The 16,082-nt window shown below is 39.1% G+C and overlaps 1 protein-coding gene across 1 annotated transcript; it reads right to left on the bottom strand.

The window, feature by feature from the left end:
* Nucleotides 1-728: 728 nt before the first annotated feature.
* NPM1 (nucleophosmin 1) lies at nucleotides 729-15,500 on the bottom strand. Its single transcript, XM_037498589.2, has 11 exons — nucleotides 15,308-15,500; nucleotides 13,379-13,458; nucleotides 12,719-12,838; nucleotides 12,307-12,400; nucleotides 11,703-11,809; nucleotides 11,539-11,606; nucleotides 8,992-9,049; nucleotides 8,362-8,445; nucleotides 7,345-7,446; nucleotides 5,327-5,401; nucleotides 729-1,989 (listed from the first exon to the last, which is right to left on the bottom strand). The coding sequence occupies exons 1-11, from the start codon at nucleotides 15,363-15,365 to the stop codon at nucleotides 1,951-1,953; spliced, it is 885 nt and encodes a 294-aa protein (XP_037354486.1). The 5' UTR covers nucleotides 15,366-15,500; the 3' UTR covers nucleotides 729-1,950.
* Nucleotides 15,501-16,082: the final 582 nt, after the last annotated feature.

Below are 16,082 nucleotides of genomic sequence, written 5' to 3' on the forward strand. Positions count from 1 at the left end.
TAAAAATCTAATAGACTACTTCTAAGTGATGCTCACTGACCACATTCCCTGTGTACATGCTGTAATGTGTGATGACATCTAGAGGACTGATCACACCTAAGGTAGCTGTTAGTGGAAGCTCTCTGACACTAATTGAAGACAAGGAACTTTACTTTTTAAAATGTCATATTTGGGATTGTCTTTTCACTGAAGCACATTCTTTAAAAGAGAAACTCAGGCCTCCCCGGGTGGCGCAGCAGTTGAGCGCTGGGCTGCGAAGCTGCCCGCAGCCTCTGCAGCACCCGTTCGATCCTCGGGCCCCGGGTGAGGGTCCCACATGGTGCACAGACCTCTCCTGCAGCGCCCGCTGCTCCCCTCAGCAGTGTATTTCGGTCGGCCCGTTCTGTTCCCCGCTCTGGTGAATTCTCACACACACACCCCCCCCACCCCCGTGCTTCTGACTGTACCCGGTGCTTATATAAATAAATAAATCTTCAGAAAAAAAATTAAAAAAAAAAATAAAAGAGAAACTGTTCAACACCTAGAACTGGGATTGGACAAGACAGTACTGCACCCAATCTTTTCCCTACTCTCCCAAAATGTTACCCCTCTGGAAAAATCACCCAAGAGATGGAAAGGCTAATGTGCAGACCCTCATTAAAATATCTGAACGATATAGCCTGGTGAACAGCACCACCATCCTAAGCCATACAGAGGTTGCAGGGAGGAGGGGGATATGAAAAGGATTAAACAAGGCATGAGATGGGATATTTATTTAGAAACTAAATGTACAAAAAAGCAAAAGAACAACTGCAAGGTAAAAATACAATGAAGACAAATTTTAAGACAGAAAACAAAGTCTCCTAAAGTTTAAACAAAATGGAATGAGGGAAACACTCAAGAAAAATCAAACAGGTCTAAGAATGCAGACCTGTTTGTAGGAGTCAGAGATCTCCCAATAAAATGGCTGGACAAGTCTCTGGAAAACCCACCCACACAGCCCAACTAGTGAGCTGGAGACAAGTAAAATTTCAAACACCAGGAACAAAGCAACCTGATTATCTCAGAAATACTGGCCACACACAAAATAATGAGATCAGACAAAAGTCAATTTAAAATTGAGAAAAAGATGCAGCCCAATAGGTAGCATTGATTTGTCAAAAACCGTTGTTTCCAGCTATACAAGGACATAAAAACACTTCCCTGATGAATTAGGAGACTACAGGATGTACTAAACAAGAGAAATAGAAATAGCATCATGTAATTCACAGTAACAAACACAAAGATACCTCAAATGATTCACCCTGAATGAATGTCTTCATGTAACCACCACATGCAATAAAAATTGACTTCTCTCCCATGATCTAAAATAAAATGCACCGGTTACAGACGAAGCTGGGTAAATTAAGAAAAGAAACAAGACAAAAATCACTTTCTGTTCTGGTTTAAGCGAAGACCCAAGGCTGAAGAAGGGTTTTGCAGCCTGGTTAATGTACCAGGCTTTGAGAATGAAAAGGCTAGGTGAAATGCGTAGATTGTCAGATGGAACATTCAGAAACATGTTTTTTTTGCAGTTATACCGTTTGTCACTTTTCAACTATGTGTTTATTTCTTTGACAAAGTATAAAGAGGAAAATAACAGAAAAAGAAACAGTACTACTTTATTAAAATACTGAGTTTATTTCACATGTATATTTTTGTCTCCCCACCATTTCCATTTGTCTGACCACCACTACTACTATGTCCTATCATAACATTCCATACATACTTAAAACCAAGTAAAGGGTGGAGTTCCATCTTTAAAAACTAAACAGGCATTTTGGACAACACATTCTTGGCAATGAAACCTGGACAACATTTATCAGACACGGTAGGGAAAGTTCTCACTCTGCATTATAAAAAGGACAGCCAGATATCAACTGTTACAGAAATGAAATAAGACGGAAAATTTTAACAAACTGAACTATTTTCTTAAAGAGACTTCCTCCACTGCCAAAGATCTTGAATAGCCTGGAGAAAAAAAAAGAAAAAAGATGTGGTCAAAGAAACAACACTTCATAGTCACCAATAAATTAAACCATGTCTTTCTCCACTACTCAGTATCTACTATTCATTCTACTACCAAAATGATTCACTCTGGATAATTAAGAACTAATTTCAAGGAATTTATGCTGATGATTTAATTTCAAATATATTTCAATTAAGACATAAAAATCATGTGACTCTTTGCAAGCATAATCAGTTATACCAACACACAATATACTTAACATTAAGGAAATTAAGAGGAAGGGCTGAAACTAATTTGGCCAATGTTGCCTCAAATATCGTCAACTCTAGGATGGCCAGATTTAGGAAAATAAAAACACCTAAGTTATGTTTCTAAGCCTATGCATATGTACATGGGACAAATGGAAAAGTTTTGGTTTTTTAGAATTATATGCATAAATACATCTCTATGATTCTATTTCCTGATGATGCGAGAGTTCAACAGTTCTTGTTTTACAGACTTTGCTTGTAAAATTCCTAAAAGTCTGTGTTCCACTGAATTTACACTTTAACAGTATAAAATTATTTTGCTTGTCCACTGAACATTCATTAATGGAAATATGCTTAATATTAGCACGGGACTACATTGAACATGTTTAACACCACATTGGTTTATTAAAAGCATTTAACACCATTTTCACAACATAACTTGCTTTTCTACTCCAGAGAATTCCTAATTATTTATAATGTCTACTGACAAAGACAAAGGTAATCTCTACAATATGATGGGTTCTACCACCTTTTCCCATGCTTGTATTTAGTAACCATGTAAAAGGAATCAAATCTTCAATGAACAAAAATTTCCCGTATCAAGGAAAGTATAACTAATTAATCTACTTCAACTTGGAGCTTCTTTCCCTTTCCTTATGTTCTCTTTATATTTTCTGATACCTAATTCAAGTTCCTCTAAAACAATGGGAGTGCCTCAATGAGCTTGATCTTCAAATTTACATAATCCTGCTCAAGACATTTAAAATCATGAACAGAGGTGAGCATTTTAAATGGATTATTAAAAACATCACCAATAACTTTTGGGGGACTTTTCTTCAGAAGTATATTTTCAGGGTTCAATTAGGATTATCTCAACTACTATTATCAAGTAACTGCCACTGGGTTTCAAATGGAAGGAAACTAAATACCAAATGTCACAATTCCTCTCTAATCAAGTTCAACACAAATGAACAATTTTCATCACACCCCAATGGCAAAGGAAATGTCAGATACCATTTGATCAGTATTATATACAATGAGGACAGCAAAAACCTACAGTATCACTCAAGCTTTCCTTCAACACCACATTCACCAAATTTCTAATCTGTATATGTGGTCTCTTCACAAAATGCACTAAGTACTATTTTTCTCAGTGACTCTTAACTCCAAGAGATTCTGCAAAAACTTGCTATTACTAAGTCCCATCTGGAAGGGATTTTACTAGCCAAATCCTCTTAAGTATTTTTCACACACACATGCACAAAAAATGGAATTTTGTACTGTGATTTCTTGCATTTGTGATGATGCCATAAAAACACAAGGTATTTTAGAGTTGATTATCTCGAACAGTAAATTGAGCTGTCACTTTTATTACTGCAGAATCTTCATCCTGGCACCTGCTTTGTAATAAAATACTACTTCTGGTTAACATTTAAAGTCCAGTCATTTCAGCTACAAGACTGAACAAAACTACTGTGTGGCAGGTCCTTGCAACTTCATTTATTTTATCTAGAGCTAAATATTTCTTAATTAAAATCTTACCACTTTCTCTGGTTTTAGTCTAAGAAAGTATATTATATCTAAGCTTACCTGCTAGTAACCTATTTCTACAATCTTTCTACCATTTTCAATACTGAACTATCATACTGCAGTTTCTAAAGAACTTGTTTATTAATCAATGCCCACAATTCAGGAAATTAACAATTAACATTTGCTTTTGGGGGTCCAAATATACAGTCTACAGAGCCAATAAAATTGAATTTGATCACCCTTTATGTCAATCAAGACCAGCTAAATACATAAACAGTTGAACCCAGGAAACAATTTCAAATCTGAAAAAAAAAGCACTGCCACTTAAGAGATTTAAATACTACATGTACTAAATGCTATGATGGTAGAGATGAGTTCTAACTAAAATTTTTTATTGAAAAAAGCTGAATACGAAACGGCCTCCCTACTGGCACAGGGGTAAAGAAAGAGATACCAGTCATTGCAGCATGAGTTCTCGAGTTCAATCCTCAGCCAGGGAGCTAACCCACATGGCACAACAGACCTCTTTTGTCTTGCTCACTGCTCCCCACTACCTCTGGCAAATCCTCTCAACCCCCATACCTCTCTGGCCTATACCCCAAGACTCTTACATGCATGAATAAATCTTTTTTTTTTTTTTTAAGAGTGCCCTCCCTGGTGACGCAAGGGGTTAAGACAACCTATGAAGCTTGCCACAGCCACTGCAGCATGAGTTCGATCCCCAGCCAGGGAGCTACCCACATGGCACAGCAGTCTTCTCTTGACTCGCTGGCTGCTCCCCACAACAGTGTATTTCAGTCAATCTGCCTATTCTGTTCCCCACTGTCTTGAGGGAATCCTCACCCCCACAAGTCTGGCCTGTACCCCAGTTCTTGTATGTATAAATATATCTTAAAAAAATAAATTAAAAGAAAAAAGCTGAATACAAGAATTAGGAAATCAGACAAAAACCATTAAGTACACAGGATTTGTCCTACATATACATGCCTCGCAACCCTATGTAACTGCTTTTACATTTATTTTCCTACCTAAAGTGTGTGTCAACAGTAAAAAAGGGTAAATTTTTTTTTCTGACAAAGATCTTATGTTAAGAAATATAAAAATGTAACAGCTGACCCAAGCTAAAATATTAGTAACTACAATTTGGCTTCTTGCTTCCAGATTTTACACTTTAGATTGATTACAGCAAAATGTGCTTCCAGTAAGATCAATGGATAAAGTGGTCTCTCTGTCCAACTCACAAGAAAATATTGCTCTAAGTATCCCAATGAAGCATCAAGAAAAATCACAGGTCTCTTCCTTAGCCAGTGGAGTACCAGAAGCAAACCTGAATTCAGCCACAAAAAGACAATTTGCCTAATTTATAAAGCGTGGAAAAATAAACTGAAGTTATCTCCCCAATCTTTGCCAAATAAATTCTTAAGCATTTCCATATACTTCATCTGAAGTATTGTCTGTGGTCAGGAACCTTTTAAAAGAAGCCATCACTTAGAGACTAGAAGAATCAATCAATCACAATAAAAATTTTGGATTTGGCCATGTCTCCAGAAAATTCAGTTACCTCCTGATCAGTCATCCGGAAGCAATTCTTCACATAATTGATGAACTTGGCTTCCACTTTGGGAAGAGAACCTCCCTATTGAGGAAAAAAGCATTAAGAGTAAGTACAGAAATGTTTTTGAGATCATGAAATTCCTCCAAGACAGCATGCTGTTATATGGATTATTGATTCATTCCTTGAATTAAGTGATTTTTAGCCCCAGAAAACCTACTGGGCAAAACAGCATTTAGGTCTTTCATACTAACCCCATGTTGATAGGTCTTGTCAAGGTTTCAAATTCTACCTAACCACTCTGAAAACACAAAGCTACATCTGAGATTCTTCAGGTACTCAAAACATGACCTTCACTGTTTACTAACAATCTACTTTCAAGAAACAATGCAAAAGTGACATCCCTTTAGAATACCACATATACAGACAATATACTGAAATTGTTAAAAAAAATCACTTATATGTTCTAAAGAACCTAGGTCCAACACAATGCAAACCTGCAAGTCAAGGAGGATTATGGAGGTGAATGGGGTGGGGGGATTATGAAATTTCATTCATCTCTTATATAAAATTTGACATTTCCTTCATTATGGACATAGGGGAGAATTCACAATACCTCATGAAATGCCTCAAAACATTACAATTATTGCATTTATTTCTTGAAATATCTACACTTTGGACTTAATAGATCGGGTATAAGATTACTGCTTCTATCACCTAGAATATAAATCTCATTATAATTTCCATTTTAAAATTATTGTCACATACATTTTTGATTCATTCAAAAATTTATTGAGCAGCTAGGGAGATACAATGGTGATTAAAACATGGTGAGGTGATGTAAAGGCACAAGTGAATAGAAAGCATAGTATAAGTTTCACTGAATCACAGCAGTCAATAGGAAGTGCTTTCAGAAATCAAGAGATTGCTTTCAGCCTGAAAGGGGGCATCAGTGGGAGGCAAGTCAGGAAAAGGGATGTAGGGATTGAGATTAAAATAGAAGACTTCAGACTGGGTTGTTGATGATAGTCAGTATGGACTATATTTGTCTCTCCTTTTCCTCTCTCCCCATCTTTGGGCTTAATTTACCAGTAGTGCCCAGGATTGTTCAATGTGCCTGCAATTAAACCAAGGAGATAGGACCATATTAAAACAGGGGGGAGGGGTATCTAAAAGATGTCATTTTAGTGCTATATGCCAAGGAGTAAAAACAGTGATACCAGGAAGATCAAAAGGCTTCCAGTGGTACTATCAAACAGCCTGGTTCTAAAATGTTATTTTTCCAAAGGAGCTATTATTGTAGCCATGTAGAGCCTAGAGCAGAGAAAACTTGTGGAAAGAAGTCAGCAATTTATCATCCCACACTTATTCTGAATAACAGGCATCTACAAATTTTTCATAAAATCAAAGCTTCACAATTGTTTCAAGACATCTAATCTAATTATTACATTCACTAAGAAGTCCAGAGTTCATTCTACCCTAGTCTAAAGTTAAGCAATCAGAAAGAGCAAATCCTATTTAGACAAAAATGAGGCTTATATGTGAACAGCCACTCACAAATCCAGTGTAATACATTACATATAATTACTGGTGATACCTTGGTGTTAACAGGCAAATAGAAATGACTACATTTTAAGAGTATTTTTTAACTACACCACAACCCCACCAGAGTCAAGACCACTTGGATAGTATAAGCTACCAGTTGCTAGCACTGTTATAAAAGACTCATATGCCCCCTGCTGGTTCCACAGTATCTTACAACCAGATCAAGCACAGGGAAACTGTCAATCTCATTTTAACATGTCAGAATCTTATGCTTGCTTTTATTTCTTTTACAATGGAAAATAAATCACGTAACATCAAATAAGAAACTGCCAGATCCTAAATGTAGTGACCAGTCATACATTTTTGAAAAATATTCACACCATGATAGGGACAGATATATACTATTATTAAAAAATGAAAAGCAGCCATATTCCAAATCTCATGAAGTACAATCTAGTTTTAAAAAATATAATTTTACTCACTTTTTCTATACTTGCTTGCATTTTTGCTTTAATGTCTTCTACAGAACTAGGTCCTTTTGGTGTTTTAGGAGTTTTTTCCTGTTTTTTGAAAGATTCTTGACCCTGAGAAAAAAATAAATAGGTCCTAAGAATATAGCTCTTAAGATCCATCCCACCTGGGGCCTCCCTGGTGGCACAGGCAGCTGAGCCCAGCGCTGTGAAGCTGTCCACAGCCTCTGCAGTCCCGGTTTGATCCCGGTTTGGCATCGGAGCAACCCACATGGCGAGCAGACCTCTCCTGTCTCCCCGCTGCTCCCCTCAGCAGTGTATTTCGGTCATTCTGCCTGTTCTGTTTCCCACTGTCTCTGGTGAATCCTCTCACCCTCCCGCACATCTTGGCTGTACCCCGGCTCTTGTGTAAATAAAATAAATCTTTTAAAAAGAGATCCATCCTACCTGGATTTTTCTCAATATTGTTCTCACCACACCTCCTTATAGGAACAAGTATGTATCACAGTGGCTGTTAGAAACTATCTGAACAATTTCTTGTTCTTAAGTCTTATCATAAAAATGCACTAAAAACTGTATGAGCCTAAATTTATAACCACAACTGGGTCAGCCCTACTCTTACAATAACCGATCCATCAAACCAGAAAGCCCCCAAGAATGAAGCAAGAAAGTCATGAAACTTGACACCTGGATTCTACCCCAGAGCACTTATGATCATCTCAGCCAGAGTTCCTGAGGTTATTTTGGTTCCCTAACTTGATTCTATCAGAGTTGAAAACTCCATACACCTTTAAACAAGCCAGATTCCTTACAGGAAACAACTGTTTATTGGCTCCCCCAAACCCCACTGGAAAGCCAGCAGTCATATGTGTCTGTTGGGATGCTGATTAAAAGCACATTTCAGCTCTTTAAAATTAACTGTAGTTAGGTGTTCCCCCAAGGTGTATCAAAGTCCCAGAAAGATGAGGTTCTTCCACAGTGAAAACATTAACTTATCTAGCTACTTCAATGAAGCCTTTGGCCACTTACTTTTGATCTTGGTGTTGATGGTTTTGAGTCTTTTCCATTCTGGTTTGATTTTTGTGCATTTTTGGCTGGAGTATCTCGTATAGACTGCAATTGAAAATTAATCTTAATCAGCGACCTCCCCTGCATAGGCATTTATCAATGTAAGACTGCCCCAAACACTAGGGGCCTCCCTGGTTGGCACAAGGGATTCAGCACAGCAGTAGGAAGCTATACTCAGCCTCTACAGCATGAGTTCAATCCCCAGCCTTCCAGGAAGCAAACCTCTCCTGTCTCACCCACTGCTCCCCTCAGCAGTGTATTTCGGTCAATGTGCCTGTTCAGTTCCCCACTCTGTCTCTAGTGAATCTTCTCACCCCCTCCACTGGCCTGTACCCCGGTTCTTGCATGCATAAATAAATCTTTGAGAAAAAAAGACTGCCCCAGATCATGAAGAAAAGCAGAATAGCTCACTCTCCATATTAGGAGTTTTCAGGACACACCTACTTAAGAAGAATTTTAAAGTTGAGATTACCCCCTCCTCCCAAGCCAACTTTTTTCATTAACTATAAACCAAGGGAACAACACTTTTTAAAAAAGGTGTGCATTTTGCTATTTCCGATAATCCTGCAGCATTATCAAAGCCTAACTTACTTTCTTTACAGGTGCCTTTTCTTCAGCTTCATCATCATCAAAATCATCATCATCATCACTATAAATAAAATAAGTCATTATTTCAGATTCAGTGCATTCACAAACCTGAATAATTTAGAAATTAGGCAAGCCTACAGTTTAGTCAATGAAGACTTCCTAAATTTGAAGGTTTGACTCAAACTGCAGAATCCTAAAGCAATTTTCACATTTATGTTCATGTCATTGCAGCATTACCCACAATAGCTATCAAGGGGTAGTAGAAGCAACCAACTGCCCACCAACAGTTAAATGGATAAAAATGTCATAATCATACAAAATTTAAGGTTCAGTATTAAAAGGAGATCCTGTCATAAGTGGCACATGAATGAACCTTGAGATTATATGATTAAGATAAATATGGTGTTATTTTACATCTGAAAATGAATAAATTGGAAAACATTGAGAATAGCTGAAAGAAATGAAAATGGAGCATCCCTCCCATGGTTCATGGATCGGATATATTAATACAGTGTCAACTCCCAAGGTTATCTACAAGTTCAACAAAATCCTTAAAAGAATCCTAGCTGGATTTGCTGTATTAACTAAAATTCACATAGAAATTCAAGAAACCTAACGTAACTAAAGTAAACTTGAAAAAGAACAATGTTGGAGGATTCAGTGATTTCACACAAAAGGGGCAGAAATCAAGACTGAATTTTACTGGCTTAAGGAGAGATGTACATCAATAGAATGGAACCGAGGAACTGAAAAATAAAAACCCATGTATCGATGGTTTGTCTTTTCAACAAAAGTGCAAATACTTTCAATGTAGGAAAGGTCTTCAACAAATGGTGCTAAGGACAACTACACAGCTACATGCAAAAAGAATGAGGTTGGTCACAAGACCTCACACCATATACAAAAATTCAACCCAGGCCAAAGATCTCTAAATTTGATAAACCCATAAAAATCGCAAGATTTGACAATGGTTTCTTAGGTTTGGCACCAAAACAGAAGAAATTGGACTTCATGAAAACTACAAGTATAAGCCTAAGATACCATGAGGACTAGAGAAACAAAAGTGGAAGACAAATGCTTGCTTTCAAAATATATTTAAAATTTCTTCACAACTTAGTAAAAAGTACAAGCACTGGTACACGCTACAAGAGATTTCAAACACTGTGCTAAGTGAAATGAACCAGTTATAAAAGATATTTTATGATTCCGCTTATATGAAATATCCAAAATAGGCCTAGCTAAGACAGACTACAGTAGTGGTGACCAGAGTTGGATAAGATGGGTTATATGGAAGGATTTTTTGAGGTAATGCAATCTTCTTTTCCATCCAATAGTCTCTAAATACAAAAAGAGTGATTTTACTTATGCACAGCCAAACACTAATCTTTGCAATACTAGGAGGTAAAGTTTGCTGTGTTGATTAGAGCAAATTAATATAAAGTCTTATGTTTTAAGTAACAGATTTTTGTCAATTTTAGCCTTAGAACCCAACCCCTATACGAGTCTTCCAAGTAGTAAGATGATTCTATAAATCCACCAACGCTTCATTGGAATATTCCCTAAATAGGAAAGGGTTATTTTTCAGGGGATTAATCTATAACTTTTAATGTACAAAAGGTCTTCAGCTTTTCCTGCTTACATTAACTAATATCAACTAACCCCATGCCACCATGATCCCCGAAATAGGACCATCAATTTCCCTTTCATTTTGTTGAACTGTCTGTCACCCAAATCTTAGTGAATATGCTTTTAGCACTGTCCTATAAACCTACATAAAGGCTTGGCAACAAAGTTACCAAAGACCAAATAAGTATATCTAATTAATATGCAAATCTAATGAAGCACATTTCATCCATATTTCTCATTTGTTTGAAACCCATTTTCTCTTTTCTTGGAATATATGATTTTAATGGTAAAGTTTCTTAAAGTAGTTAACACTGATAATTTTTGAAGTCTGAAATACAGGCATTTTTATTTTTAAGCCTTTAATTCTCCCGACTGTTCTGCCTTCATTGTTATGCTCAAATAACTTTTCTAAGAACTGCAGTGGAGATTACTGAAAAACCTAAGATACATATTTAAATCATTAAGCGATATTCTCTCAGGCTTTCTCAGGTCTTATTTGACTGTTCATATATATATAGATATATAACGAGCATATGCGCGTGAGAACCATCCTAGGGAACTTAGGGACAATGACCAGGCAGTTAAAATTCCAAGTTAGTGATACTATTGCCTAGAGAAAGGACCAATTATGAACAGCACTTTATTCCAGTATATATGTGTACCATAACCTGATCAAAAAACATCAAACCTTGTTTCCAACCAAATTTTATATTCTGCACGGAAATTTTTCTTAAGTTATTTCATCATTAATAACATGAAAACCAAGGGCCAAACTTTTGTGGGAGAAGTCCTTAGTGACAACTTACCGACCATTTACTCACAATAATTAAGTTGTCCTATTGCCTAATTCCACAGGATCACTTTGGCAAATGATTTTCATGAAAATGCCTCCCTATACAACTGAATTTCTGAGAACAAACTTACTCTTCTTCGTCGTCATCATCATCGTCGTCGTCATCATCATCTTCATCAGCAGCAAGTTTTACTTTTTTCTTTAAAAAACAAAACAAAGCTCATGAGCAAGTGATGATCCTAATCACCGAATTCAAGTTCAGAATAAAATGGCTGTAAGTAATTTAAACCTATACCTGTGGAACCTTGCTACCACCTCCAGGTGCAGAACGCTTCCCAGATATACTCAGGAGTTTCACGTCCTCCTCCTCTTCATCTTCTGATTCTGCATCTTCCTCCACAGCTAAAACAAAAAAAAAATTTTCATTAGTCACCACTAAAACTCAACCAAGAATGCCGGAAAAAAAGGGGTGGTAACATATAGTAATGACTATTTTAAAATCTATAAAAACATTACAAAAGAAATCTTTTAAAAGCAATTTGCGGGTTAATATTAAGTCTTGTATATTTTTTATTTTACTTAATATTTCCAAAATATATTTCAACATACAATTAAATTTATCACTCAAGTGGTTTACATTTTTTGGTAGTCTTTGAAATCTGGTATCTAGGTTGCCCTTAAAAAGTACAATTCAACAAGACCTCATTACTAAATTTTAAATGCAAAGTTTTTCCAGAGTTTTTAATCAGAACCAATTTGAACCTATCAAAGACACGGTATTAGAACTCAGCAAGGAACTGCATCAGAAAAAAAAATTCACACATGAAAGTAACTTATCTACTAAGTGCTGTCCACTAATATGCACAGGCCCTGAACCACACTTCAACAGAGTAACTTACCTACTAAGTGCTGTCCACTAATATGCACAGGCCCTGAACCACACTTCAACCGTAAGACCACAGGTGGTGTGATTTCAAAGCCCCCAAGGGAAACCTGAAAGAGATTTTTAAAATCACTAAATATGAGTTTAAAAAGTTTGTTGTACAAACAACTCACTGACTTACAAATGTATTTATGACATTACAGGCAAACCATAAGAACAAAACCAAATGAACCCCATCAGTTTATAAGTTTTCCATCTCTATAGCAACCATGTTCAAGGTATTTACAATCCAACAACAAAAATGTAGCTTGGACTACTACGAGACAAACAAAATGCACTTTTCCTATCTCCTTGGTATAATCAAATGACACTGGCCTGAATTCCAAAGAATTAGACCTTGACAAACTCCAAAGTATAAGTGTTCCTACCGTTGGCTGTACAGACATTTTCAAAGTTGCAAGTGTTACTTTAATAGGACTGCCTTCATAATTCATTGCTTCTGCTTCAACAATGTGTAGTTCATCCTTTGCACCAGCCCCTAAACTGACCTGTAAACAGAAAAAAATAGTGCTAACTTAAGACCAGCTACTTTCACAATCCACCCAAATTACATATGAAGACATATAAACCTTTCATTACTACCACTAATGTGAAATGATTTTGTAAACAATGTTTCCAAGTTTTATGTGGCTCTGCCAATTAATTTTCATTCAGTAAATCTGATGATCAGTTGTATGTGTCATCACCTATCCTCTACCCACAGTATAGGAGGCTTCTAGTATCTACCAACCACCTACTACAAGCTGCACAGCATGCTACAGGACAGTCTAGTCTCTGTGGGAGACAAAAGATTTATCACTGTCCTAAAGGGTTTTATATAGTGCAATTGAAAAAACTAAAGTATGTAAGGCCAAGTTCAACAGAAATGTACCTGGACTTCTCATGATTACCAGTGACTGGTCAAGATGCCACATTTTATAGCAGTGTGTAAGGTAAACACAATACTTAGTGATTAAAGTAAGTCCTAAATTACATGAATAGGATGCTGAAACACAAATCAAGAAAGGTTATTTTTAAAATTTTAATACCGTTCTTAAAGATAACTGGTGCTCATTTTCATCATTATCCACTTTGAAGTGATAATCTTTGTCAGCCTTTAGTTCACAACCTGTAAGTGAAGAAAAAAAGCAAATTTAACAAACACAAATGTCAGTGCTGCCACCAAAAAGGTAGTTTCCTCTTGCACTAGTTTGTCACTTGTGTGGTTACCTACCAGAGGTTAAGGACAGAATAAGTTCTCCCTAAAATCCTTCAAGTCTATGAAAATCAATTAACACCCACACTGGAGTTTATTCCCTTCTTTTACTATACTATTTCCTCTACGCAATCACCATTTTCAAGTAGAAACAGGCTCAAAGATTTAATAAATCTGTAAATGAATCATCAAGTCCCTGAAACCAATACTAATGTACACTGATAAAATCTCACTAAAAAGGGCAGAATTAATGTTCCTAACCCCTAATTACCAAAGCAGCAAATTATTAAACCTAACACAAATAGCTTGTATTTACAAGAGAAAAACAATGAAAAAGATCTAAAACCGGTTACAGCAATCTGAAGTGCTCTTTTAAGTGACCAAATGACATACATTAAAAATTATGTTTAAAGGCAAGAATATAGACCCTAGGGTTATTTCTAACAAAAATACTTTGATATACACTAACTGGAAACCCCAGTTGTTGAAAAATCTTAAGGTTTTGTTCATGTTCCATACTCATTCCACCGGTAAGGAATTTGTCTTAAATACTGTGAAAATAAAATTTTAATCTGAACGATTCCATATTCTCTATCATTTAATAGCTACTGGAACATAATCAACTAATCTCAGCATGGTATATAAGAAACATATTGGGATAATATTTGCACTTACTTTACAGCCTGGCTGGCAGAAAGAAAAGGCTTCACCAATTAAGTCTACTGAGATTGAAAGCCAAGTATGGTACTGTGTGCATAGGTGTGCGGAGTCCCCCACAAATTTCGGCTCCATGCCGCATAGACGCCGGCCACTAACGCGCCCCCCATCACCTGCCCCAAAAATCATTCCTAAAGCACCTGCGGTAGGTTCTGGGTTTATTTCGTCTGTCTTCCTTAAGCCCATGCTTGGCTAAGCTTCCTGTTCATCAGTTTCAAATGCAAAGTGGGTAAACCCATATACCTCGTGAGACAGAAAAACGTTTCCGAGAACCACGTTCGCGGACGTTAAGCACTGAACAAAGAGCTCCAGAATCAGGAGGCATAAGCCACGTTCACTTAACATTTCCCGCCCTGCGGCTCCCAATAAGCCTCAGGACCCCAGGCTCCTGGGTGACAAGACAGCAGAGACCCGGATGTAACGCCCACACCCCCTCCTTTCACCAACCACGTGGCAACCACGTGCTCCCAGCGGTTGCGGCCTCCCCACGCCGCGCCTCCCCTCCCCCCGTAACCGGCCGAAGCCCCCGGGGTGACTCTCAGACATGAAGCCCGAAGCACCTGGGGCCGAGGTGAGGCTCAATTTCTTCTGTCATTCATAAAAAAGAGGCCATGCCTCACACATGAGCCACACGACCTCCTGCACCACCGATTCTGGACCCCGCATCAAAGACTCGGGCCCGGAATCAAAAACCCGTAACCAGAAGCCTACGAATTCACAAACCCCGGGGGCAAGGAGATAAGATATGCCCCGGGCAACGCTGAACATTCGGCCGGTTCATTCCTCAAGGCCTGGGCCCTGGAAAGCTCACGCCCCGACTCCAGGCCGCGCCTCCCCCCCATCCCTTCGTGCCACCGGTTCTTCCCGCGTGGCTCCCCATCCTTCAGGCCACAGGGCCCGGCAGGTCACGCTCCACCCCCGAGGCCGCCCGCTCACCCCGCTTTCTCTCCAGGCCTCAGCAGGCTCCCCGCCCCCCCACCCCACCCCACCGCACCGCACCGCTATCAGGCCCGGCTCGGCCTTGCTCCGGCCCCCCAGCAGTTACCGAAAAGATAGTTCTGGGGCCTCAGAGGGCTCATGTCCATGTCCATCGAATCTTCCATGGGGTGGTGGCACGCACTTAGGTGGGAGAGAAGGCGGGCGGAGATAAATGACTACTGTTCCGAGGAACAGCCGCGCAGGACGGAATCACACCAGGGAAAGGACGCGGGCTCCCTGCGCACATATATAGCACCCTCAAGATATCGCGAGAACTCGCCAAGTCCCGTCTCCGCGCGCGTTCTCGGGAGCCCCCTCCCCGCACGGTGGCCCTCCCGCGCAAGCGCTCTCCAACCCTACTCTTTTCTACCTCGCCCCCCCACCTCCTCCAGGTACCGCGCGGGCTCCCACCGAGCACGCGCACTCGTAGTCCGGCCCCACCCCTCTGCCCCCGCCGCCAGTGCGCACGCGTATTTCCACGGGTAGCGCGCGCGCCCCCCCCCCCTCCACTCCACGTCCTCTCCGGCTGAGGCGCGCGGGCCACCGGCCAAAAGCTTGCGCAGCCCACCCTGCAAAATGGCGGCGGCGGCTCGCAGCTATGCTAGTTATGAAGTGCAAAGCCGGTTGTAAGCGAGCCGGAGAGCAGCTCCGGTCATCTTTGCCCACTCCCCCGTGTCTCGCAGGCCTCCAGACAGGCATAATAGCCACGTCGATTTCTGACTTGCCTGAAGACCTGGGCTTAGAGTTCATTTTTTTCCCAAAGTTAAAGCTTCAGGTGTCAGAGACTCTGTGGACCACGGATTGTTCTTTGTTGGGGAGAAAAGATGTAGCTGCTGGCCGAT

The sequence above is a fragment of the Talpa occidentalis genome, unplaced genomic scaffold, assembly GCF_014898055.3.
Source record: "Talpa occidentalis isolate TD23 unplaced genomic scaffold, MPIMG_talOcc4v2.1 talOcc4.9, whole genome shotgun sequence".
Lineage (NCBI taxonomy): Eukaryota > Metazoa > Chordata > Mammalia > Eulipotyphla > Talpidae > Talpa > Talpa occidentalis.